This window comes from Cnephaeus nilssonii (genome assembly GCF_951640355.1).
Source record: "Cnephaeus nilssonii genome assembly, chromosome: 4".
Lineage (NCBI taxonomy): Eukaryota > Metazoa > Chordata > Mammalia > Chiroptera > Vespertilionidae > Cnephaeus > Cnephaeus nilssonii.
The window spans coordinates 43,542,316-43,569,145 of NC_137075.1; the positions used below are offsets into that span (position 1 = coordinate 43,542,316).

General features: G+C 52.3%; 1 protein-coding gene across 3 annotated transcripts; it reads left to right on the forward strand.

The window, feature by feature from the left end:
- On the forward strand, nucleotides 1-26,613 carry BAHD1 (bromo adjacent homology domain containing 1). Of its 3 annotated transcripts, none has more exons than XM_079767629.1 (7): nucleotides 1-133; nucleotides 16,217-17,653; nucleotides 19,426-19,808; nucleotides 20,984-21,143; nucleotides 21,554-21,630; nucleotides 22,533-22,633; nucleotides 23,098-26,613. In XM_079767629.1, exons 2-7 carry the CDS (start codon nucleotides 16,231-16,233, stop codon nucleotides 23,285-23,287), a joined length of 2,334 nt encoding a protein of 777 aa, XP_079623755.1. In that variant the 5' UTR covers nucleotides 1-133; nucleotides 16,217-16,230; the 3' UTR covers nucleotides 23,288-26,613. The 3 variants fall into 3 exon arrangements, with proteins under 3 accessions (XP_079623755.1, XP_079623757.1, XP_079623756.1); XM_079767631.1 differs by having other exon boundaries at nucleotides 22,542-22,633; XM_079767630.1 differs by having other exon boundaries at nucleotides 19,429-19,808.
- The last annotated feature ends 217 nt before the right edge of the window (nucleotides 26,614-26,830 follow it).

Here is a 26,830-nt window from a genome sequence, read left to right on the forward strand (position 1 = left end):
CCCCAGGAGGAGGCGCTGACGCAGCAGCGTGGAGCCCGGGAATTGAGCGCCCCCGGGGGGTTCCAGCCGCCGGATTCCAGCCCGGCTGGGGCCTGCGGGCGCCCAGAGCCGCGCCGTCCGCGCCACCGTCCCGGTGAGCTAAGGGCTGGGGTCGAGTAGGGGGGAAGGGGCGAGTGGGCAGGAGAGAACGAGCAAGGGAGGCGGACGAGTGAAGGGGAGATGACCGGCCGCCCGTCAGCGCGCCCCACCGAGAGCGCCGCGCCGCCGCCCCCGCCAGCCCGGGAAGGGACGGACGGACGGACGACGCGAAGCAGGTGCGGCCGCCCGCTCACTCGCGCCGCCTCCCTCCCCGGGGTCCGGCGCCACAGTCCCGCCATCGGGGAGCGCGGCACGCTTCGAGGTGACAGCCCCGGGGGCCTCTCGCTTCGATGGTCGGGGGCGGAGTGGGTGGCGGCCGCAGGGTGGCAGCTCGGCCGTGCGGCGGCGGCGCGGGCGTCCCGGGCCGCGGAGGGCGGGAGGACGCCGGTTGTTTCCTCGCCGCTGCGTAGCCGGCTCGCCTCCGAGTGCGCGGGCGGCGAGGCCCCGGCCCCCCCGCGCCGCGCCCCCTTCCCCCGCCGCACCCCCTCCCCCATCGCGGTCCCCGAGGCTAGGGGCCGAGGCCGGGGGCGGCGCCGCGGGATTGCCCGCTCTGGGTGGGGGGCGCTCTCCCGCGCTGGGAGCTGACCGGTTATTGCTGGATGGGGGGCAGGGGATGGGGGCCGCGCCGGGGCGGGCGTTAGTATAGACCCGACCGGATCGGACTGAGAGGAAGGGAGGCGCCGAAGACGGAAGGGAACCGGTTCGAGAAGCGAGTGTGGGCCGCGGGAGGCCCGGCGGGGACCGTGCAGAGCGGCGGCCGAGTCCGAGGTGGGGCGGAGGGATCGAAGTTGTCAGACCGCCTCTAAGTGACAGCAGGACCCCGTGCTCGCGGCCCGGCCTGGTCCTGCCCTGCCCGCCTCGCCGCCGCTCCTCTGGGGCCGGGTCAGGTCGGGCCCAAGGGGCCCGCTCGGCGTTGAAGCGCCGGACAAAGGCGGCGCCGGAGCGGGCGCAGGTGGTGGCGTCGGGGAGGGGAGCGGGTCCGAACGACCCACCCCGAGGGGCGGGCGGCAGGCCCGTACTCTGCCCCGAGGACTGCGGGGGGCCGGGGTGCCCGCCGGGAGGAGCTGTGGCACTGGTTCACCGCCCAAGCCGCGGATCGCCTTGAGGTTCTAGAAAGAGTGGGGGTCGACCCGGTCAGGGTGGAGGGGCACCGGAGCAGAGGTGAGGGAGCGAATCCGGGGTGGGGGCCTGGCAGGTAATGACGAGGTTGCTGAACTCACCTAGGCAACAGTCCTGTGAACCACTCCAGCCTGCCAGGAATGAGGCTCTCAGCAAGCGGTCTGCCCCTGGGCAGAGGTTTAATCCCACCTGGGACATCTCCCAGTCACCCACTGTCGACAGTTTTAAGAGGACAGACATCAGTTGCATTGAGGACTAGGAGACACCCTCCAGATGTACTCCAGCAATCCATCTACAACTGCTTTCAGCACTTTTTTTTTTTTTTTTGCCGAAGAAGGTACCCACATAGGGAAATGAAAAGCTGTTTATAAATCTAGGCAGAAATTTAATGATTAAATAAAAAAGGCTTCCAATCCCTTTTCTTTGTGCCACCTGAGGGACTTTACTTCCTACTTTTCTCCATCTCTTGTCTTCTCCAAAAGGGCCCCAGAGGGACAACATGTCCTGGAGGGACAGCCCTGTACTTGGCCAGCTGGAGGACACTTCGGAACCAGTGGCTTAAGCTATGAGTTCCTCTGACCCCACCAGTGACCATCTCTAAACTAGATGCTGTTTTCCCATTTGTAAAAACCCACTCAGAGCTCCCCTCACGTGATCCCAAAATGGAAGAGTTGGGAACGCAAAGACAGAGACTCGGGGTGTTTAGAATGCAGACTTTTGCTGAGAATCCGGGTTTGAGTCCCACCTCAGATAGGTGTTGGTTAAGAGCTGCTCCCAGCTGTGGTTGGCTGTAATCTCACTCTGGGAAAGCTGCCTGTCAGCCTTGCTTAGTATGGGCATGGAGTCAATTTATGCCCACTCTCCATCTTCCCCAGGAGGGTCTACACCCCAGCCTGAGTGAAGTTGAGGCTTGTGGGATGAGATGCGTCACCTCATGTGAGAGATTAAAGTTTGTTCTGAGATAATTTAATTGTATGTCTAAGATTCAGAAATGATGAAGGCCCTCGTGCCTGGTCTGGAGCTATACAGTATGTGATTTCTTCTGGTGGCAGTAAGAAGAGGGTAACCTGGTCTGGCCACTGGATGTAAAGGGTAATTAATTGCCACAACAGTGGTTTTCCTCTTTGGCAGCCTCTTACCTGACAGGAGTCTCTTGTCAGTCAGCTCAAGTGTTTAGGAGGGTTTACTCTGGAGAGGTTAGCCAGTGAAGAGTTTCTGTCTTTTATATCTCCCTCCTTTTCTTCCTTTCTGTTGTCCTGCTGTTCCCATGTCAGACCTGTGTTGTCATGGCCTCCCCTTTCCTCTGGCTTCCTCTGGTCCATCTGACCCAGTCTCTCCACAGCTGCTAGGTCATTCTTCCTAACGCACTTCTTCCCCCGTCACTCCCCTGTCCAAGGACTTGCAATGGCTCCCATTTCCCTGCAGCCTGATCCCTGACAGTTCCCCTGTGACTCTCCTCTAGCCATGTCACCCACATTGATCTTCCTTTGCTCCTGCTGCTTTCCACAGTTGTCCCCAGTGAAGAGCCCTTTGCCTTCCTCTCCGCCAGCCTAAACCCTACGCCTCCATCCTCTCCCTGTCCCTCAGACCACTCCAGGCCAATCTTGAGTGTTAAACGTGTGTGTGTGTGTGTGTGTGTGTGTGTGTGTGTGTGTGTTTTGTGCCCCCGTAGAGTGCTATTGCTTTTATTGAATGAGTAAAAGCAGTTGACTGCTTAGTTGGGTGGGAACAGACGGAAGCCTTCCCTTCTGCTTTCCCAGCCATGCTCAGTGTGGAGCCCTTCGTGTGGTTTCCAACCTTTTCTGTCAAAGGTTTATAGAGGGGCATCTTCGGATGCTTCAGCATGGGGAACAAATGAAATTTAGCTGTTTCTGATATTCTGGCTGGTGAAGAATCTGTCATGGATTGCTCACATGACACCATATAGCTATGAATTAGAAAAAGACTATAATCCTGTTTTTCTCCTACCTCACCAGGCCATTCCCTTCACCCGGCTTTGCTGCTCTTATGCAATCTTCCTGTTGTCCATGCTAAATGAATCCATATGTTTTATCTCTTCTCAATCCTGGGTGTAAATAGGGAGAAAACAGGGTTCTGACAACAAAAAAGAAAAGGATTCCTGGGTTTGACCCATGGATGGGACTTTGGGCACTGGTGTTGGAAGAGGTGTTTATAGGGGCATTGCTGACATGGGAGGTAGTGTTAGCCCCATACTGGACCCCTCAGAAAGGAGAGCTATGATCCCAGCTGTCTCAGAACTTCAGTTTTTGTTTACCGTCAACCCTGGACCATGGGGGAAATGGGAATGAGGACTGGTGACTGGTTTGAGTCTAGACATTGAAAAAATAAATTCTGCATCCATCCCCTTTCCCCAAAACCTCCCTTTTGTGCCCCAGTTTGATGATTAATGGACCAGCATTTCCCTTCCAAGCTGGAAGGCTACCCCTCACAGTTGCCATGGCAATGTAGACCGCTCCCCGTCAATTAAAAAAAAAAAAATTCCTACTTCTCTCCTTGCTTCTATAGCAGGAGACAAGCTACCTCAGAATGTAGTTCCTGGGCTCTCGCCTCAGCTACTCAGGCTGTTTTTGCTGTGTGTTCTAGAACATAGCCCTTCCTCTATTTCTGGGGTTTTCCTTAGTTTCTTCACCCTGGGCAAATTGTGCCCCTCTTAGATCCAACAAACCCTGAAATAATTCTATGAAGAAGCAGAGAAAATTAATATTTTTTTATTCATCTGCCATGCAAATGAAAAAACCAGAAAGAGCCCTCTTCTAACTTTTTCTTTGGGGTTAAAAAAAAACCCTCCACACCTTCTCTGGTGTATAGGGGCATAAGTTGGGGAACATTTTGACATCCATAAAGGAAGTTTCAGTAAACCTGAAAGGAATTCAGCTTCCCAATATACTTACTTTACATTGGCATTCCTTAGGGATTTTTCAATTTATGTATTTTCATTCATCTCTACCTCTCTGTCCCAATATTCAGGAGGACTTGTGTGTTTTTATTTTATCTGTTCTTATTCCTCTTGGCCTTGCTTGGGCAACATCTGGCCTCAGTGCCCTGTTGCAAGGTGAGTCATTAAAGAGAAAAAAATCTTAAGGGAAAAATGTCTCTGGAATTGAGAAGTAGCCTGTGTTGAACTAAGGCTGCCAGCCGAAGCTGCCAGGTTTATAGAGCATTATACAGACAGCCCCAACATTAAAGGGCCTCCTTTTTATGAATGGGTTGGGAAGAATGTAAATAAAGCAGCATCTCTCAATGGGGAAGCATTTTACATAAGCAGCACTACCCCAGTCTAAGTATTTATGGGCATTGCTAGCACAATCTGGCAGGACTCACTTGTTTTGTGAACTTGCTGATGTGCTTTGGAGGGACCAGGAGAGTATGCTTTGATACTCAGGGCAGACCCAGCACTCCTGCTCTGCAGGTCCCTGGCCTTGACTTGATGGGCCAGCTCAAGGCTAGAAGTGCCTGCTCACTCTGAGAAGATGGGAAATACAGAGTTTAATCAAAAGTTCATGATGAATGAAAGCACTGGCTCTGATGCCTGGGTTCCTGAGATTCTGCAGTTCCTGACGCTTTGTGCTGCTTCAGTCTCCCCCGAACAGGGGACAGAGAGGACCTGGATGATGAAATGTGGGCTGGTTTTATGGGAGGCACCTAACTGGAGTAAAATGGACTGGTTTGAATTTCAGTTTCTTTATGTTTCCCCTGCCCACCTCCTGGTACTGCCACTAATGAGCAGTAAACTGGCTAACAGGGAGGAAGAGGAGTGGCAGCTGGCCTACTCAAGACCAGATGAAGAGCTGCTGAGCACCAGCGGGGCCCTGGGGTTTCACTGAGGGGAATTGGTACCCTGCCTTAGGCAACTTGGTCTAGAAACTTGGGGATGGGAGAACTGTAGGTTTGGTGAGCAGGCCTCAGGGCAGTCCTGTCCGGGACTTCGTGTTGTGTCCTGTGAAGGATTTTCATCCAGATTCCATCTTTCCCAGTGTGATACACCTACAAGGGTGGTTGGTTATTCACCTGATTCAGTGTCCCCCCCCCCCCCCCAAAAAAAAAGATAAAAAAATAACTGTCCTTGAGGTCCTCTGCAAGCCTGATCCACCAGGAATAAAAGAATGGGTTTGTCTCTTAGCCTCTCTGAGATGTAAAATGGGAACTTTTTTCCACGGCACCATGACCAAGTTATCTGAATGAAAAAAATGACGAGTGACCTTTCTTAATTAACAGGATGGATGCAGGCTGGAACTTGGGTTCTACATCTTCTTTCTCACATCAGTTTTTCTAAGGGATTTGGGAGGAGGTGCTTCCTTGTCATCAGTTAAGGCAAAGTGACCTGTTGCATTTCTGCTGTTTGTGACCTGGAGTGGTGTTGACAGCTCCTACTTCCAGACCATCTCCACATATATAGTTTAAATATATATTTAAACTATAAACAAGTGGGCCCTCCACCCTCCCTCGATGCAGCTTTCAGTTTCCTGCCTGCAGAGAAGGGTGGACCACACTTAGGCCCTTCTCCAACTGCAGCTGAAATGTTTGGGGGGATTTCAGTTTATTAATCATATTCTTATTTGGACAAGTAGGGTAAAGGTGAATTATCCGTTTTTAGAGGACCTTTACAGAAATCATGCGAAAGGTGTTAGGGTGCTGCTTGATCCAGGATATCCTGACAAGTATGCCAGAAGGGAAGATTCATATTTCTATTATAGACCCTCCTCAGAAGTGACGGGTGTCCCCTGTTGTGTGCCTGGAGGGGTTCACACAGTTTGGACATAATGTAAAAAATAATTATAAAATTGATGAAATGACTGTTAGACATGATCTTCAGAGAAAATTGAAAGGACTTGGATTTATTCAGTCCCAAGGGAGGTGGCCAAGGGGCAGTTACTATGTCTTCTCACATTAAGGTGGCTGTTGGGAGCATGACCAAATGTCAGTCTTCATTGCAGTTCACACTGGAGGAAGGATATCGTACCTGATTAAAGGTGTCGTTAGATGTGGGAGGGAACCCTGTAGATTTTTTTGGATTTACCATAAAATCAAGACAAGATGCTTTTGAAGCCTTTGCAAAACCCTTTCTAGGATATGAAATGGCTTTGTTTTCAAAAAGTGCGTGTAAGCCCTAGCTGATTTGGCTCAGTGGATAGAGCATCGGTCTGTGGACTGAAGGGTCCCAGGTTTGAGTCCAGTCAAGGGCACATGCCTGGGTTGTGGGCTCATTCCCCAGTGTGGTGTGTGCAGGAAGCAGCCGAGATCAATGATTCTCTCTCCTCATTGATGTTTCTATCTCTCCCTCTCCCTTCCTCTCTGAAATCAATAAAAAATATATATTTAAAAAAAGGGGGCATGTAAGAATTTATTGGAATCTTTGAGCAGACTTTTCTGTAGAAAGTTTGTAAAATTAAGTTTATGTTTGTAGCTCCCCGATGCAATTTAATTGGAATACACCTTCAATTCTTTTATGATGAAAAATTAGGAAAAAACTATTAATGTGTTGATGCCAATAATTAAAACAGCACAGAAAAACAAAATTGAATTTGCAAGTTGAACTTGAATGTTGGTCTGTGACCCAGCAGCTGTCCTCTGTTGCAGGGGTGGTGTACAGAAGGTAAAAGAATTTGCCTCTTTGTACCACTGTTTTCTCCTTTTTCAGATGGGGTAATAACTATCCTGTGAGGACAAATGAGACTGAATGTAATGTGCTTAGCTGGCGGCAGGCGCATAGTGAGTGCTTGACAAACATGAGCCATCCTGTTATACCTGAAGCCTCTGGTGGATCAAGAATTCCCTACCTTGCACACTTAGGGGATTCAGGGACTGAGAATGCTAACTCTGGTTCTTTGCTACTGAGTTCACCTTAATATTCATGACATTCTTTGTCTTGATAGAATTGTGCCTCTAGCACCAACCTTGCTCTTTTAATGGTTTGGGGTAAGAAGTGAATGAGGTCCCTGGCCTTGACTCGATGGGACAGCTCATGGCTAGAAGTGCCTGTTAACCCTGAAAAGATAGCTGGGCAGGTTGGGAGAGAGAAGAAAGAGGATGGTAGTGAAAGAGGGTTGTGCAGTGTAAATATAAGAGATTTCCTGAAGTAGTCCTATTGAACATTGGCTTACACTGAAGAGGCTCCCGGGGACGGGGGAAAGTTTGAGGGTCAGAGTTTCATGTCCTGGGCTCCAAGTGATGCCATTAGTCTAGAGTAGAAATATTATATGGGACTAGAGGCCCAGTGCACGAAATTCGTGTGCGGGTATAGTCCCTAGGCCTGGCCTATGATCAGGGCCATCTTCCCAGCTGCCCACAGCCGGCCCTGCCCCCTGCCAAAACCCCGGTTCCCCTTTTGCCATAGGGTGATCAGGGCCTGATGGCCGGGGGAAGGGACTGAGAGGTCAGCTGTTACTGCCCGCTCGCCAGCCCTGCCCCCGCTGCAGGTTGCCCTCTGTGTGTGGGGCTACCGGAGCCTGCCTGATCACCCTAACTGCTCTCCCCTGCCAGCCTGATCACCCCTAACTGCCTCTGCCTCGACCCCACCACCATGGCTTTGTCCGGAAGGACGTCTGGAAGATGTCTGATCTAATTAGCATATTATCCTTTTATTAGTATAGATGGGACACGTGGGCAGCCAGATCTTCATTCATTAAGTTCTTATTAAGTCCTGTGGATGGGATTTAGTGGTAAGGAAAACAGAGCCTGCCTGTCCCCATAGAGCTTACATCCTAATGGTGGTGGCACTAATAACTTAGTTAATTAGTTAGGTGTAAGATACTCAGTTGGGTGTCCATAACTCTGGTAGGTTCTGCTTTGTGGTTCTGCTGGTGCTGGTGGAGCATTGGGAAGGCCTGTCTTGGGTCTTGTGCCTCATGGCTGGTTGATTCAGGAGGTTAGCACACCTGCTGGAGATGCTGAGGGCAGAGCTCCCATCTCTGCCTGGCTGGACAGTTTCTTCTGTCCAGGACAAGGGAGCACTTCCAGTCTTGGCAAGCCTTCTTAGAAATCTAAATTGTTAGTTCTTGGAGTCTCCTGGTGGTTAAACCAACACATATCCTTTGCCACTCCTGGGTATGGGCCTGGAGCAGGCTGGTGAGCTATTGTGTTTTTTGAAGAATGGTGCATTAGTAACATGAGGTTTCCACCTGATTCTGCTGAGAACTGTTGCTGAGCTTTGGGGAACCCAGCCCTATTTCTGTTTTATTTATCCCACATTGTTAACTGCCCAGAACAAATGGGTCTTGCTTCAGGAGGAGATTTGCTTCTGGCTCAGCCTGGGCACTGCTGGGTCTGGGTGGGAGGGGCTGAGGAAGCTTAGCCTGGGCCCCGTGTCCCCCTCCTGAAATGTCTCATGGAACCAGTAGGACAGACAGAGTCTGAGGAAAGGGGCATTTGTCTCCTGCCTCAAAAAGACTTCAGCTTTTGTCTGTTGCCCCTTCCTGCATCCAAATGTTTGTGAAGCCAATTTCTCAGTGCTGCCCACTCCCTACTGGGCTTTTGTTCCGCCAGTACACCTGGCATGAAGGAGGCCCTCTTGTCTGAATGAAGTTCTGGCTCAAGTGTGCCCTCCGTGAAGCTGCAGTGGAACGAGAGCTCTCTCCACTGAGTTCCAAGCACTTCATCACAGTCCCTGTCACACTCTCTTGCCCTCTGTCTTCCTACCAGCCCAAAGTTCCCAATTCCTTAGGCTTTTTTTTTTTTTTTTGCATGTTTCTTTCAGCACTTAACCTAATACTTGAAATATAGGGAGAAAGAATGAGCTTGTATTGAGCACCTTTTGTATACCAGGCACTCTGCTAGGCACTTGACACATTCTTATTTAACTTGATCCTCATAACAACCTCGTTGTGTAGACAAGGAAACCAAGGCTCAGAGAAGTTCAGTTCATTGGCCAAGCCCACTAGGATTAGCAGCAGCACCAAGAGGATTCCAGCAACATGTGAGCTTTGCCTCCACTGTGTTGAGCCATGGCAAGTGGTCAGCGAATGTTGGCTGACTGAGCAAGGGTCACAGGTGCCATGGGCCTGGGAATGAGCCGCGGTGCTCTGGCTTAGTTGGACCCACACCTGCAGGTATAGGTTTACCTCGCCATATAGGAGCTGTGCACTGGGAAGAAGCTAGGGGAAGGCAGATTGCTTCAAGTAGGGGTATGCACCTTTAGAGAAAGCCATAAAGGCTAGCTTTGTACTGTCCCTGATTACTTTCTAATTTGTCAGGTTAGAGTTTCTTAAAGCAGAGCACTGTTGTATGACTAAAATACAATGCTCTCTGCCCACTGTCCTAGCTCAGGGGTCTGTGTGTATACATCAACTTCTAGATCTGAGGGTACACTGTCTCTCTCTCAGCCCACTATGTGTAGGAAGGACCTTGCCCTACGAGTAGGGCACTGGCAGTTTCCAGTGAGGAGGAGATTCCACCAACTCTACTGTTAATATACAGGGGTGGGCAAAAGTAGGTTTATAGTTGTTCATATGGAAAATACAAAAAATAATAAATAAGATTAAACTGTTTTGAATACTCACAACTGTAAACCTAATTTTGCCCACCCCTATAGGTTTATACTTAATTACTATTCTAACATAAAATGGGGGAGTCCCACTTTATTATAATCTGAGTTAAGACTCCCTTCCTTCCCCATTAAGATTTGTGTTCCTTTACAGCAGGGGTGGGGAACATCTGCCCTGTGGGCTGTATAAGGCCCGAGAAATCATTTGGTCTGGCCCTGCCATGGCATTAGAGGTGAGTTAATTAAATGTTTGACCAGCCCATAGAACATCGGCCTGTGGACCGAAGGGTCCTGGGTTCGATTCCGGTCAAGGGCACATACCTTGGTTGCCGGCTCCTCCCTGGCCCAGGCCCTGGTTGGGGCTCATGCAGGAGGCAATCAATTGATGTAGTTTCTCAATGTCGATGTTTCTCTCTGTCTTTTTCTCTTCCACTATCCCTAAAAATCAATGGAAGAATATCCTCGGGTGAGGATTAACAAAACAAACAAAAATATTTGACCAAATATAGCAGGCTAATTTTTAAATTGATAATTTGTATGGCCTGCAAATGATGTTATAAATATCCAAATGGCCCTTGGCAGAAAAAAGGTTCCCCACCCCTGCTTTAAGTTACAAGAAATGGGATGTCTGGTTTTGCATTTGGAGCCAGAATTAGTGGAGGTTCTGAATACTTGGGTGCAGTTCTGGGCCTGTGTGTCTGGGCTGTCCTACTGGGATGGCCAGAGTGGACACAGGAGTAGGCAAAGACAGGGCCAGCTGCACCCCAGACCCCACGTGGTGTGGGTATGGATCTTCCAAACCAGGCTGCTCCTGTGTCACTGTGCTCCAGGGAGCCCCCAGTGTGAAGGGTGAGGAGCAGGTGGTCTGACAGCCTGTAGATAGGCTTGGTGCCTCTAGGAGACAGGCTCAGCTCTTCAAATGGCTGCCAGACCTAAGGGCATCTATAACACAAGCTGAGTCCAGGGGGTTCAGGCCAGTTCTCTTTGGGTGGGAGCCCCTTGCTTCCTGCCCAGGTGTTTGTAGGATCCTAACCTGATTTCATGGTGAATTGAGACCCTGAAGTGGTGAGTAAGGCAGAATGGGCACGAGGGAGCTGGGGCCCTGGGGCAGGCAGATGGCGGGAACCGGCAGGATGCAAGCCCTCTGACCCCATTCCTGGGCCTTTAGCATCTGAGGAGCTCCTCTTTCACTGTAGTTGTTTCCCAGTGTGGAGCTGTAGTTCAGGGTCTCTTGGGATACAGTTTTTGCCCCTGTGCTCTTGCTGTATTATAAACCGAACCTCCCCACAATTCACCCCACAGTGGATCCCGCATGGGAAAGAAGCAGTGTCTCCATCAACCTCTAAGGTTGACACTTGGGTGTTTTTAGTGGACTAGTAGCAAAGCAGAGTTGAGGTGCAGCCTGGGTTTTCAGATTTCCCACAGAGGAAGCTTGATTCCTGTGGGGAACCACTGAGGCCCAGGGCAGGCCTACCTCTGTCTGTGGGTTTGGAAGCGGGGAAGGATGTTGGTTCCTACCCTTGTAGGTTTGTGCACAGTGACTCTATCATCCTTACCATCACTCTTAAGTAAGGTTCATTTTGGTGTATCCTTTTTAGATGAGGAATGTGGAATTCAGAGAAGAAAGTTGCTCTGAGGGCCAGAGCTGGCCTTTAAATCCAGGTCTGCCTGACTAAAAGGTTTGGTTCTTTTTACTCTACCCGCTCTTGGGGATACCAGCCACATCTCTGTTCCTCACATGATCATAAGAATTTCAGCAGCTTCACCTCTCTGTTTTTTCATGAAATAGCATCAACTAAATTAAAATGAACAGGAACCTGCCTTTGTGCTCTTGCTCTTCTCTGATAGAAGATTGAAGAAACTCGGTGCTCATGAGAAAGTGTTATTCCTTCAGTAGGGGCGGGGGGGGGGGGTGATTCCAAGAGAGATTGCAGAGGAAGGCAATAGTTAACTCAGTGCCAGCTCTGTGGCTTTAGGTATAATTGGGAGGTGGCTTGAGTCAGGGCTCTTCTTAGACCTTTCTCTGGTGACCAAGTGGGTCCTTATCTAACACCCTCTTGAATACACCCCTCCCATTAAAAATAAATAAAAAAGCCTGAAGGGCAAAATTTTTAAAAATTGAATTGAGAAAGAGGGAGAGAAAGACACATCAATTTGTTATTCCTCTTATGCATTCATCGGTTGATTCTTGTATGTGTCCTGACCAGGGATTGAACCCACACCTTGGCATGTCAGGATGACCCTCTAACCAACTGAGCTACTTGGCCTGGGCCTGAAAAGCAAAATGTAAAATGCAGTGGATAAGAAAGGTTTCAGAAAGTGCAGTAGGGCAGAGCCCCAAGTCTGGGGGTGGGAGGTGTGGCCTAGAGCTGGGTAAGTAAAGAGAGAACCTTGGCCAAGGCTCAGGACCTTTTCCTGCTATAGACCAACCTCTGTTCTCTGGACCTGCCTATTCAGGTTTTCCCCTCAGTCGTGTCCTACAGGCCACACTTCTCCAAGCCTCTGGCCCTCCTTTGCTCACACCTTGGGTGTGCTCCACCTGGCTGGTGAGGAGTGGGTGCACAGTGCTGCTGAGGCTTGAGGGCAAAAGACCAGTCCTCCTCCCCTTTCTATTTCTGTGGAGATGACTTCCCCTAGCAGACCCTTCTTTGACACTCCAGCTGGGCCTGATCTCCCCCTTGATTTCGAGACCTGAAGTGCCTGGGGCTGAGATGGCTCCTTGGCTATCTGTAGAGAACACTTGTGATTTTGCCCCTGGCTGGGGTGGCTCAGTTGGTTGGGCATCTTCTCATGCAATGAAAGGTTGCTGGTTCAATTCTTGATCAGGGCACATACTTGGGTTGTGGGCTCCATCCTCAGTAGGGGTCATGCAAAAGCCAGCTGATTGATGTTTCACTCTCACATCAATATTTCTCTTTCTCTCTCTCTAAAAATCAATGAAGTAATTGACCAAAGACCTTGTATGCATATATGTATAACCCATGGACACAGACAATAGGATGTTGAAGACCTGGGGGGGGGGGGGCAGTGTCAGAGGGGGCTGGAGAGGGTCAATGGGGGAAAAGGGGGAACATATGTAATACTTTGAGCAATAAAGAATAATGTTTTAAAAATCAATGAAAATATTTTTAAAAAATAGAGTACACTTGGGATTTTGGACTGAACATGTGGCTTGCTGGCCATCCTTCATGGTAGTTAGCTATTTGCTCTTCAGAGCTGGGAACAGTCAGACTGGTTTTCTTCAGTGAGAGCTTGCTTGACATGATCTAAGTGAGTAGTAATATGCTCTGGGAAATCCCTCCTAGGAACCTTCCCCCAAGGGGACCTGGACTGCCTGTGCCTGGGAGGACAGGGCTTCCCAGAGAGGAAGAGGGTAATGCTGAGAGAACCCAGGCACCCTGTCTCTTGCAGTTATAGAAGTTCCTGGTTGAGCTGGTGTATAAGTGGGAGGGGCAGGAGAGCAGAAGGATTGGCAGAGCTGGAATGAGAACCAAGCCTACTGCTTTCCAGGGTCGTCTTTCTCCAAGGAGTTGGGTTACCCCCTGCAGGCCAGGAGCCCCCTCCACCCAGTTCCACCTGGGAAAGGGGGAAGCTGTAGCCCCAGCTTCAAAGCATGACTCACACTTGCTCTCCTCAGTTTGGAGTGCAATGAAGCAGGCAGCAGAGACCCCAGCCTCTTCTCAGGGTGATGAGTGACATTGCAGCCTTAGGCACCACATGAAAGTTAAGAGTTGTTTTGCAATGTGCCTTTGATGGCCTGGGGTGTTTTTAGTGGATGACAGGATTTGGCAGAATCAAGGGAGGCTAGCAAGAGGCTCTTATGCTTGATTTGGAAATGTGACATGTCCTCTATGATTTAGAGGCTTCCCTGGATAGTCAGCCAGAGAATCAGGGCATCAGTATGGAGGGATTGGAGACAGGAGTGGGGCAGGGGGTGTCCCTGAGGGACTGGAGGTAAAGAGAGGGATACTCTACAGGGCAGGGGAAAAGCAGGGACAGACCAGTCACCCTCAGTTAAGAGCTCTTTTGCTCTTCCATTTTCCAGGCTTGAAAGCACCTCCCTGTGCTCCCTCTCCTTCCCATCTACCCCCTCCTTGCTCTGTATTTGTCCGTGTCCTTAAAGGCCACGAGCCCAGGTGACCTCAGCCTTGGCTCCCTGCCATTGTCAGGCCTGACTCCTCTGGTAACTTGGGGCCTGTTTAGGGGCTTTGGCCCCTGCTCCGCTGTCCTCCATCTCCAGGCCCTCTGGGGGTGGGAGAGGGCTGGGTCTAGGCTTTCCTAGGAAATACAGATGTGTTTCTCCTTGTTGCTGCTCCTCCACCTCTGGCACAGGGGTATCCTGCATTTGAGAAAAGGGCTCATGAGTTATAAGTAACTAGGGTGCTTTTAAGCATGAAAGGATACATTGCTAATCAGCATGCTGAGCAAACAGGGATGAGTGGTCACCATGATTAGAAGCAGGAGTCTAAAGGAGCCTAGCAGATGCCTGGGATGTTTTAGGACCTCTCCTGTCTGTGCTTCAGGAATGAATGGATTTACCTTCTGTGACTCTGAGTCACGCCTGGGGTCTGGTCTCTGGGCAGTGGCAGGTTCCCCGCATTGTGGCCAGAGCAACCCTGGGCATGCTGCTTCTCTTTTCCAGTTTCCACGTTCTTTCTCAGGCATGAGGGACACCCATGCTGCCCTGGTTTTCTGAGCATTCTGTCTCAACTAGTACAGTATGTCTCAGGAGAGTAGGTACTCGGTGACCCCAGCCATTGACCCAAGGACACTGGAGCTAGCTGGGAAGGGCTCTGGAATCCCCGGGAGCCCTCAGGCCTGGGACTTTCAGGGTTAAATCTTGGCCCAGCAGTTCTCCCAGCTCCTGAGTTAGAGTGAGTGTGAATAACAATTACAGTGGGAAAATAAAGCTGGAAAGCCTAGGTCTACTGGATGGGGAGGGGGTTGCAGGGTGCCAGGGCGGGCAGAGCCTAATTTGGCACCTTACTTGGCAGCACCTTGCTTTGGGTTGGGGAGTAGGTGAGGAGTAAGCCACTCAGTAGTCTATGACCACCGACAACTCCCCTCCCCACTACTCTATTGCCTTGGCCATAACAGCTTCTAGCACACACCTAGCTCTGGCCTCCCTCATTCAGAATGGGGTCCAGGCTGCCCCAGGTATGGTGGGGATGGGGGGAAGTGTTTGACAAGCAAAGTTAGGGGATGGTGCCTGAGCATGGGCATTTTTTTTTGTTAGGGGCTCTGGGCTTCCTGGTACTCGCGCCATCCTGCCTCTTGCCTGGAGTCTTGCCTATCAGGTAGAAGACCTGCAGGATAGGGCAGGATTAACAAGACGATTCCATCAGCCTCCTGAGTTAGTTCTTCTCCATGATACTTTCTTTTCCCAGCTCTTAGTGGCTGTTGGGGGAGTCTTTAAAGATGTACCACACTAGTGTGTGGTCTCTGTGTTTTCCCCCAAAAAATGCTGGCCGTGGCTTTACTGACATTCCTTCCCTAGGCACTGGCACTATTTAGGCTGCCCTTCCCTGGAATCCCCTGAGTCAAGGTGGGTCTGGCTCCTAGGGCTGACTGAGACCTCCCCTGACCACCGACTCCTCAAAGCCAAACCTTCACCCTTCCTTGACTTTTTCAGCAAGACCGGATTATAGCTGTCAGTCCTACGTGCTCAGCAGGGCGTCCTCACAAGCTGACTCTGCCTCCTCCATGGCCCAGCAGGCAGCTTCCTCATCTCAACTCCTCACGGTCCATCTCCTTATCATCCTGTGGCCAATCTCAAAAGCCCCATCAAGGGGGAGGGGGTTGGTAATATTTTTGAAGAAATAGATGGACTCCCACCACCCAAGCCCCCATCCTTGGCTCAGTGTCTTCAGAGCCTCTTCCTGGCTAGAGAAGAGTAGCTAGCCGGAGAAAAACAGTCAGAATTAAGAGCTTTGCCCCTAGTTGCTCCTGTCTTCTGACCCTGGGGCCTGCATTGCTCTGTAGGCTCTTAGTTCAAAGAAGGGCCTTAGGCTAAAAGAAGAATGGGACAGCCCTAGCTGGTTTGGCTCAGTGGATAGAGCGTCGGCCTGCGGACTGAAGGGTCCCAGGTTCGATTATGGTCAAGGGCACATGCCCAGGTTGTGGGCTCAATCCCCAGTAGGAGGGTGTGCAGGAGGCAGCCAATCAATGATTCTCATCATTGATGTTTCTATCTCTTCCTCTCCCTTTCTCTCTGAAATCAATAAAAATATATTTTAAAAATAATAAAAAATAAAAGAACGGGGCAGCCATTCCTTGCACAGCTTCTAGTACCCTGACCTCGTTGAACTTTTGCACTCTGGAAGAGGATCCCATGAAAATCCAGGCTGGAGATGGCGTGAGGGTAGGCCAGAGTTACTGTAGGTGGGGCTGGATAGGCTGCAGTGGGGGGAAAAGCAGGGCAGGGCAGGCTTTTCTCATTGCCTTCCTTCTGTCCTGCAGATTGGAGGTACTTCATGACACACACTCGGAGGAAGTCCCTTCCCATGCTGAGTTCGGGCCCCATTGGCCGCCGGGAGCCCCTGCAAATGGAAGGCAGCAATATGGAGCAGGGGGCAGAGGGAATGGACCCAGGCATGCCTGAGAGCCCAGGGCACCCCACAGGGCGCCGCAAGAACTACCCACTGCGTAAGCGTCCCTTGGTTCCTGAGAAGCCCAAGGCCTGCAAAGTGCTGCTGACCCGCCTGGAAAATGTGGCCGATCCACGGAGTGCAGATGAGGCTGATGAGCTGCCCCCTGACCTTCCCAAGCCCCCCAGCCCGGATCCATCCAGTGAAGACACTGGCCTCACCCAGCCCCGCAAGCGGCGCCTGGCCTCCCTCAATGCCGAGGCCCTGAATAACCTGCTGCTGGAGCGAGAGGACACCAGCAGCTTGGCGGGCAGCCGCCGCAGTCGAGGGGGAGACCACCACCACAGTCGGGACCGTGACAGGGCCACTGGAGGCTGGTCTTCCAAGAAGCGGCCACGGCTGGAGGACCGCGGAGGAGAAAGTCGGGATCTGTCCCCAGAGCCAGCGCCGGATGAAGGTGCCCGCCGAGATGGTGACCTAGCTCCCAAGAGACTGGCCAGCCTGAATGCAGCTGCCTTCCTAAAGCTGAGCCAGGAACGGGAGCTACCCCTGCGGCCACCTCGTGCCCACCCAGAAGCAGACAGGCGCTCCACTGAGCCACCAGCACTGAAGGTTCTGAGGCCAAAGTGGGCCAAAGTCAATGGCAAGAACTATCCCAAGGCCCAGCAGGGGGTTGGCTCTGGGGAGGCTGCAAGCCCACCCAGCTGGCAAGGGTGCCCTGAGGAGCCATGGTTATCTGCAACCCCTCATGGACCATCCAGCCAGCTACCTTGCCAGCCCCTGAGCAAGGCTCTGGAGAGCCCCTTAGGGCTGCGCCCCCACTTGCCCCTGCTGATGGGTGGACAGGCAGCCCTGAAGCCAGAGCCTGGGCGCCCAGGAGAGGAGTCACCTGCCCCCAAGCAAGAACTGCACCAGCCCTCTTTTCCTACACCCCAGCTGTCCCTCCTGCCTATGCCTGGCAACCCCGCCGACTACAGTGGGCTGTGTGGTCGGCCTGAGCTCACTGCGCTAGGCAGCTTCTACCTGTACTGCAGCCAAGATGGGCTGCAGTGTGGGGGCTACTCCCCATGCCCCATGCTTCCCGAGGGCAAGCTGTCCCCAGTGGCTGCACCTACCGAGGGGCCCCTTGTGGCCCCGAGCTCAGTGCCTGCAGGCACCCCTTTCCTGCACCCTCCCTGGGGCTCTCACTACTGTTCCAGCGAGGATGCTGAAGTGAATGGCTATAGCATCTGTGAAATGTTGCCCCCTTCTCTTACCCACATTGGCACTACCTGTGGCGGCTGTTCCTACAAAATGCCTTTTGCAGCAGGTAAGCCTTCCTGAGGATGGGATGTACCAGAGTCTCTGAGACACAGTGTCCCAGGAGCGTGGGCTGTGGGCTCCTTGAGGTATTACTGCATGGGAGGCAGGGGACTTTGAAAGGGGAGGGCTTCCCTCGTTTTGTGCCCCAAGCCTAGGAGCAGTTCCAGGAAAGGGGCCAGTGTTTAGCTTTTAGCAGCCCTGCTCTGTGCCCACTGTCTATGGAGAGATTTCTTGGCCTGACAGCATTGGCTGCCATAGGTAGCATTGTCATGGTGGAGGGGACAGGAGGGCCTCTTCCCTCCCCATTGGGATTGCCAATCTTAGACTCTGAGTAGCAAGTTATTAAAATTAGTGCTTTTGCCAAATTGTTTCCATGTCCCTTCTGTCCTCCTTGAAGAAAGCTAGAATTCCTTACTTTCCAGGAGCCCAGACCATCTGTATGCCAGCCAAGTACAGCATTCATAGAAAGGGTAGGAGTTACAAGGTCCAGTAGGTGATGCCAGCTGCAGTAGAACAGCTTTACCCTGACTATACAGGCTTTGAAAGAGAAGAAGTGCCCAGACTTAGCATCACCTTGCTAGGGGTGGATAGGGTGGGCACACTCTAAGAACAGACAGAGTTCCCTGGCACTGACAGGGCGCTCTCAGGGCCTGTGGCTTTGGTGTCTGCCTTCCTGGCAAGACCCAGACACCTGAGAGGCTCGTGATGCAGCTGATGAGACACCCCCACAGTGATCTCTCTCCCCCCAAATTGGCAGGAGTGTCCTCACATACCTCTCCAGGCTCCCTTCCTGGCTCCTGAGTGGAAACAAGGTGATCAGAGCCATCCTGGCTGGCAAGTTGGCCCTGCTGCTGGTGAAGTGAGAGGCCAGGCCTTCCCAGGCTTCCCCTCCCCCACACCCCTCTTGTAGGGGGTCTATAAAACAACTTTATAGACCAGTTGACTCTGGCCAGACTGGTTGTTTCAGCTTCTGGTGTGAGTTGGAGTTCTAAGAAATGAGAACAGGCTTCTCGGGCTTTTTCTCTTTTTGACCACTTTCCAGGTCTAGACACCTAACCTGTGGGACCCAAGGTCCTTACTATCTTGTCCTAGGACTGTATGTAAGCACCATGTGCCAGGCACTGTTCCAAAGCACTTTACAGATGGGAGGCCACGTGGCATGTAATTGAGCATAGACTGTGGAGCCAGACTTGAAGTGAGATGTTGTCTCCCACTTCCTTAGTCACGTGACTGGGACCAGCCAATAACTATTCAATGTCCCAGTTTCTTTAATTGTAAAATAGGAATAATGGTACCTGCCTCATAAGGTTGTTGTAAGGATGAGGTGAGTTAATACATTGATGAGAAAAACACCTAGAACAGACTACATATTTGCAACTATTATTGCAAGGCACTGAGAGGTCAAGTGACTTGCCTGAGGTCACACAAGTAAGTGGCAGGTTTGGGATTCATATCCTGAGCTGTCTGATTCTAGCTCCTCTGCTCCTAAGCACTGTGGAAGCCTTAGAGAAGATTAAGTCACAGCTAGAAAAGCTATTCCCATTATCCACCGCCTTCCTTTCAGGTTAGAAGGGGAGATGGAGATGTCTGTGGCCCAGTCTCCAAGGTCAAGAAAACCCTTGGCTATCCACCTTGAAGGCCCCTGACCCAACTTGTCACCTCAGTAGCCTTTGAGTTCACACTTAGAATTAAAATAGAAGCAGGCTCTGAAAGCAGAGAGGCCAGGGTGGGGTTACTGCTTGTCCTTACTTGTCCTGACCTTCTTTCTCCTTTTCCCAGAAGGCTGCAGGTCCCTGGGCCAGCTGGAATTTCCTCTTCCAGAAGCTGGCCACCCAGCCTCACCTGCCCACCCCCTCCTGGGATGTCCTGTGCCCAGCGTGCCACCTGCAGCAGAGCCCGTCCCTCATCTTCAGACACCCACCTCAGAGCCTCAGACAGTAGCCCGTGCATGCCCTCAGAGCGCCAAGCCTCCTAGCGGCTCCAAGTCAGGTTTACGCACAGGCTCCAGCTGTAGGCACACTGTGAGGAGCAAGGCTGCCCGCAGGCCCAGCCACCCCAAGCAACCACGTGTCCAGCGCCCACGCCCACGCCGCCATCGCCGCCGCCGCACTAATGGCTGGGTACCTGTTGGGGCTGCCTGTGAGAAGGCTGTCTATGTCTTGGTGAGTACCAACTCTTAGCAGATGGAGGAAGAGAGGGTGACATTGGGGACATAGGACTTGAAGTGAGTTGCGTCTCAGGAATCCTGGCTCTAGCTACTCTGAAAGGTGACAAGGGGCTCCAGCTCACTTGTGTTCCAGGAACCAGTCATGTTGGCCCAGCCTCCTCCCCTGTCCTGTACTCTGCACCTCGGGGAGGTCAGAGGATGCACACAGACACAGCTGGTGGCTGCCATCTCTGTCTCTGACTCTCAGGGAAATTATCTGAAGTGTTTTAATCTCTCATCCCTGCTCATGTTGTCCCTTCTATTCTGGATTTTAAAATGGAGGACTTTCACTCATCCAGGTGGCTCAGTTGGTTGTAGCCTTGTCCTGTACACCGCAAAGGTTGCGGGTTCAATTTCCAGTCAGGGCACATTCCTAGGTTGTGGGTTCAATTCCCTGTATGGGAGGCAACCAATCAATGTTTCTCTCTCTCTCTCAAATCAATAAAACATATTTTCATTTTCAGCCCTAACCGGTTTGGCTCAGTGGATAGAGCGTCGGCCTGGGGACTCAAGGGTCCCAGGTTCAATTCCGATCAAGGGCATGTACCTTGGTTGCACGTACATCCCCAGTAGGGGGTGTGCAGGAGGCAGCTGATTGATGTTTCTCTCTCATCAATGTTTCTAACTCTCTCTCCCTCTCCCTTCCTCTCTGTAAAAAATCAATAAAATATATATTTTTAAAAAAACAAAACATATTTTCATAGAGCCTTTTTGGATAAGTATGTGTATGGAAAACTTGGATAGGCAGAGAAAATCGGTGATATAAGAACATCTGGGATGATGAAAAGAATGTCAACTAAAATTTATTAAGCACTTCTGAGGTGCCAGAACTGTGCTAATTACATGCATTATCCACTTTCATCCTTACCACTACCCTATGAGGTACATACCCCATGTTTCTATAATTATCCTCATTTCACAGATGAGGAAACTGAGGCTTAACAGTAGTAAGTAATTTATCTAAGGCTGCACCACCTACAGTGGTGGTTGAAGGCCAAACCTGGACTAGCCCATTAGGAAGCTTGAGGATCTACCCAGTGCTGGGGATTGGAGTGAGCAAGTCGGTTATTGGGTTATGGTAGTCAGGGTGCAGCCCCACAAGCCTATTTATTTCATTGCTTTATTGCACAGGATGAACCAGAACCAGCCATTCGAAAGAGCTACCAAGCGGTGGAGCGACATGGAGAGACCATTCGAGTCCGGGACACTGTCCTCCTCAAGTCAGGCCCACGAAAGACGTCTACACCTTATGTGGCCAAGATCTCTGCCCTCTGGGAGAACCCTGAATCAGGTACGTACCCCCCCCCCCCCCCCCCCCGCCCGCGCACGCCTGGAGTTTGACCTGGCACTGGTCTCCCCGTGTTTTTGGCACAGTCTGCCTTCCACTCATCCGGGGTCTGTCTGCTACCGAGGGCTACAGACTGATAGCCTTGTCGCTTAGGTTGGATCAGCTCATTAACCTTTCCAGCCACCAGAACCTGGGCACCTCTCCCCCTTCCTCACCTGTCATTGCCCCCCCCCCCCCCCCCCATACCTAATGGCATTCCAGGCTTCTGAATGCCAGGCTTGGCTTGAGGCAGAGGCTCAGCACTGGCCCAGCACTGAAGTTGGATGAGCCTCCAGGGCAAGTGGCCAGCCTGCCTGCTGAAGTAACTCTGGGGTTGCCAGCTCAAGCTATGACTGCTTCTCTTGTACCCCCAGGAGAGCTGATGATGAGCCTCCTGTGGTATTACAGACCAGAGCACTTACAGGGAGGCCGCAGTCCCAGCATGCATGAGGTGAGTTACCAGGCAAATGGAACGGGGAAGGCAGGGTTTGGCAGAAGGAGAGGTTGTAGCATAAGGAGTTGATACGGGGTAGACAGCCGTGGGTAGTCAAGTCCCTAGACTTCTTACCTTGGATATCAGAGAACTTGAGGAAGGGCCTGAGTTTCAGCCTCTTTTCCCCAATTCATGTTTCAAAGGGTTAGGGCAGTGGTCGGCAAACTCATTAGTCAGCAGAGCCAAATATCAACAGTACAACGATTGAAATTTCTTTTGAGAGCCGAAAACTGACTTCTGTGCATGGGCCACGAAGTTTCAATCGCACTGTACGTGCGCACCCGCACGTGTTATTTTGTGGAAGAGCCACACTCAAGGGGCCAAAGAGCCGGATGTGGCTTGCCAGCTGCAGTTTGCCGACCACTGGGTTAGGGGAAGTGGAGCGGCATACCTAGCCCCCTTTGATGCTGTCTGCAGCATGAGAGGAGGGGGAGAAGGACTTCCTAACATTCCTAGCTCCAGACCCAGTGGTGTGCTAGAAGTGGTAATACCCTCTGGGTGTGGTGCCTACCCCCCACTCCCCATCTGAGCCTGCTTTTACTCTTTCCCTCGGGGACTTTTTGGGAAGATGCTCACTGACTCCCCCTCCTCCCCTGGTTGGGGGTTAGGAAGCTTAATGACGGGCTGGAGGGGGCACCTGGCTTCTCCGGGTCCCCCCTCAGAATCTGGGAGGAATGCCTTGGGGTTCCAGGTGAGGAGCAGTTAGGCTCACATTCCAGGGAAGCTCCCCGGCTTTCTGGGCACTAGCTGGAGTGATCTCAGGTCAGGAGTCTCAGCAGAGGGGTTGGGGTTAACGTCCACTTTTTCCCTGGAATTAGGTGCTTCTAACCCCGGTAACTGATCTCCTCTCTCCCCTTGAGCCTTTGCAGAATGAAGTCTTTGCATCGAGACATCAGGACCAGAACAGTGTGGCCTGCATCGAGGAAAAGTGCTATGTGCTGACCTTTGCAGAGTACTGCAGGTGGGTGGTGCCCTGTGTCTCTGGCTAGCCTCTCCCCTCAGACTCTTCAGGGCTATTTGGGGGCTGCCTGTGATTCCCCAAGGGGATCTCACTGGGCCTGACCTCCCAGAACGTTCTTTCTTACAGCCTGCTTCTGCCATCTAATATTTTTAGAAGAAAAAAAATAGTTGCTTGTCTGAGGCAGAGTGGTTGGACAGAATTGGGGGTGTTACAGTACAGCTCTCAGAAAACACCAAGGAGAATTGGCAGGTGGTCATGAGGGAGGCCCTGGCAGGTGTGTTTCCCCAGTGACAGACTGGCAGTTGGCAGAGCGGGTGTAGCCTAGGACAGGTGAGAAGGCAGCACCAGCCCAAGTGGGGGTCAAAAGCTACTTTCCAGCTCTCTGAGCAGGGTAGGGTAGGGAAGGGAAGGGGTGGTCTTTCTGCAAAGGTGGCTTTGTAAAGGTGAATGGTATGTCACTGCAGATTCTGTGCCATGGCCAAGCGCAGAGGCGAGGGCCTTCCCAGCCGAAAGACAGCACTGGTGCCCCCCTCTGCAGACTACTCCACTCCGCCACACCGCACAGTGCCCGAGGACACGGACCCTGAGCTGGTGTTTCTTTGCCGCCACGTCTATGACTTCCGCCATGGCCGCATCCTCAAAAACCCCCAGTAGCCTCCTCCTGCCCACGGGCAAGTGGGGCTCGGGGCAGGGGGCATTGCTTGAAGCACAGCACTTGGTTAAGGGGCCACAGGAACCCGAGGTTGCTAGCCTGTGGTTCTCTTGGGGGGAGGGCAAGGGCCCCTGTGGGTTCCGGGTCTTATGGGAGGGAAAGGGTATAAGAAAAGCATCAGAGCCCACAGCTTGGTCCAGGGTACCTCTCTGTGGTCCCTGGGCAGAGACTCCTGAAGAAGGCAGTCTTTCCTGAGGCTGGGCCAGGCTTGAGGGGCATGGGGCTCTGTGGGGAGGAGGAGGTCCTTCAGGAACCAGGCCCAACAGGCCATTCTTTGTCCTCCTCTGGGCCCTTCAAGGGATAGTGGGAGCCAGCTTTACCTCACCCACTGTGACCTGCTGCTTCCCCATCAGCCTGGGACCAGCCTCTTTCAGATTCTAGCACTGCTCCCAGCTCATTCCTTTGAGGCATAAAGAGCCAGAGTCTGGCTTCCAGAGCATTGACTTCCTCTTCCTGGATTCAGGGCCTTTCCCTGGCTTTCCTCCTTTGCCCCTGCAGTAGCCCCTGGTGCTGGGACAAGTTACCTGGCCCTCAGAGTCATGGGTGTCAGCTTCCTGTTCGCCACCCAGCAGGTCTGGCTTCCCTGAAGTTAACTGATCAACATGGGGTTTGTCATGTTGGAGAGGGCAAAAGGGAGCTAGGAGGGGGTGGGGGACAGGGGGCAAGGAAAATTGCTACCTGATTTATTGAAGATTTTTTCTCTTGCCTTACACTTGGAGGTTCTAGGAAACCTCTTGCAGAACTTCACACATGACTCTTCAAGCTACACCCACCTGAAATCAAACCTGCCTTTATTACAATATGTTGTCATGAGTCCATTTGTATTGTCCCACAGCATAGCAGATCCAGCCCCAGGGACAGCCCCATAAGGCAGCAAGCTGGGCTGGGACCCCAGAATCTGATAAGGCATGAGGTACAACTGGGCTGAAAGGTGGTTTTGGGCCTGGGGAAGGCTGTTCTCTCTGGCCCAGCTGCAGCCCACAGTTTAGGTGAAGGCTCAGGATGGCCTGGAGCTCCTGAGCCTTATCGCCAGGCAGTGAGCCCAGTGCTGAATGGAAGCTGTCAGTGTGCTGTTTGGCCAAGAATGTCAGGAGCAGCAGCATTGCGGACTTGGTGTCTGGTGGGATCTTGTCATCAACCTCAATGAGACTACAGATGTGCAGGAGCCCAGCAGCCACATCTACAAACTGGTCAGGGCTGCTCTGGTATAGGAAACTGAAGCGGTGCCCTATGGTGACCCACTCCTCCAAGTCCTCCTTCAGTGGCAGGGTATGCGGCAGGACAGCCAGCACCTGGGGCTCTGGCTTCCTTGTGGGACTGGCCATCAGTAGGTGGGTGAGTGCCCCACAGATACCATGGACACAATCATGATGCTCCCATGCCAGGAGGGTCAACAGGAGGCCCACCAGCTTGGGGAAGTATTCCTGGGCAGGCCCCTGTGATCAGCCAGCACACCCAGCCCGAAGATGGCATTGCTCCACACTTTGGAGTCTGCCTCCCAGGCAGCGCTCAGCAGGATGGGGAACAGGCGGGAAACAAACTGGTCTGACTGAGGCAGCACCCAGGCCCAGAATAGACTCCCCACTGCAAAGGACTTCTCTGCCACTGTGCAGCCCCGTTTCGTCTTGCAGAGCAATAATGGCAAGGACCCAGCAAAGAAGGGGGCAAAAGCGTCTTCCCCAGCCGCAGCTGCCAGGGCAGGAATGGCCTCACCAGCGTCCTCTATAGCGACGTGGCGTCGTTTCAGCCTGGTCCTCGTCCTCCTCATCAGTGCCCTGACAGGCTGTCTTCCTCTGCAGCATGGCCTTGACCATGTTGCAGAGCTCATCGAAGCACCCAGGGGGCTGCAATGTGAGGGTTCCACAGCTGCGCAGCACCCGTCAGGGCCTCCAGCACGGCCATCAGCGCTGTCACCATTGGGCACTCCCACTCCCCGTATACTGCCTGCATGTAGGACAGTACCACCTTGGCCAAGGTGGCCTGCAGAGCAGCAGCGTTGGGTTCTAAGGGGCAGCTCTGACAGGCCTTGTGCAGTGCACAGCAGAACTGACCCAGAGCCTCATGGGCTGCCTTGCACACACTCAGGTGAGGGCACTTCAGAGCTTTGAGTACTTCTTCAAAGATACTCTCCATGTAGGGAAGGGAGGCCACACTGGTGTTCCCCTTGCCCTGCCACCCCTCACCCGTCTTTTGTAGATTGCACTAATTTACATCCCAGTGAAAAAACAACACTGAATCAGTCCACAGACCTGCTGAGCTGCAGCCACTCACTCTAGGAACTAAAGACCCCATTTTGTTCTTGTTGCCCAGGGGCCCTGTTCTCACGCTGCTCCCCAGAGTAGATTAGGAGACTCAGCCCCCTGTTGTCATTTCCAGAACTAGGCCCTACTGTGAAGTTCTCTGTGGGAGGGCTGGAGCAGCCTGGTTCTTTCCTGCTTGTACCAAAGAGGAGCATGTGGGGAGAGGGAGAAGAGCCCTGTGTGGCTTGGGCCTGGTGCTGGGAGCCTGCTTGTGAGCACATCCCTGGGGGCAGGAGCCAAGGAGGGCAGCACTGGATCCTTCACCCCCACGCAGGGGCAGACACGGACCCCGCAGGCTGAGGAGGTAGCACTGGGTGAGGTCAGGCCAGGTTTGGAGGAGATGGAAATGAATCCTGAGGGCACTCCCAGCAGTCCTGGCCCAATGCTCTTCCTGAGAAAACTGGGCTGCTTCTGCTTGGTCACTGAGGTGGGGGAGACCTGGATGTCTGAGGTGAATTTACACAGGGAAAGCCCAATCCCAAGCCTGAAGAGAAGGGGCTCGGGTTCCCTTGAATAGAATAAGCTGTTTGGAGGAAGGCATTGGTCCAGGAGGGCTGTGCAGTGGGAGAGGTTGGCAGAGTAGGGGCTCTGAGGAGCCGGTCATGGAGCCTGCTGATTCCCAGGGTGCTGGGCCCTTGCCACCTAGGAGCCTAGCCCCATCCAGCAGAAGTCAGGCCCTTCCGCCCAGGTCTGCTACCCAGAACTTAAATGCTTTTGAAATCTCTTAGATGTGGAAATATTTTTTCGAACCTGAAAATGCAGCTGGTAGAATTTCGATGGAGCATAATTCATGTAAAATATATTTTAGTTGATAATTTTGTAAAATGCACTTTTTGTGTGTGTCGACCCTGGTTTCTCAGATCTGTATTTCAGTGTTTACAAGGGAGGGAGGATCTTTCCTCACCTCCCTTTTGACAGAGATTAGAAGTACTTCTTTAAGAAAAATAAATTTGAGAAATTGTATTGATTTAGAAAAGGATCGTTTTCTGTGTGTCCTGTCATCTTTTTGCGTGTGGGTGCAGGGGGCTCATTATTTTGGGGGTCCCTTTTAACCCTTGCAGTGCAGGGGCTTACTAAAGCCAGTAGCAGAGAACGGGAAAGTAGGGGGAGGAGAGGAGACGGGGGATGAGAGTTGACTTGTTAGCACCGTGGTGGCCAGAGCCACCTCCCTGGACTGAAATCTTT

What these genes read in the sequence shown, in the direction of transcription:
- BAHD1 (XM_079767629.1), top strand. Translation starts at nt 16,231, where the DNA reads ATGACACACACTCGGAGGAAGTCCCTTCCCATGCTGAGTTCGGGCCCC. An exon ending in CTGGGAGAACCCTGAATCAG is followed by an intron (nt 21,144 to 21,553) that starts GTACGTACCCCC and finishes TTGTACCCCCAG; the next exon opens with GAGAGCTGATGATGAGCCTC. An exon ending in ACCTTTGCAGAGTACTGCAG is followed by an intron (nt 22,634 to 23,097) that starts GTGGGTGGTGCC and finishes ATGTCACTGCAG; the next exon opens with ATTCTGTGCCATGGCCAAGC.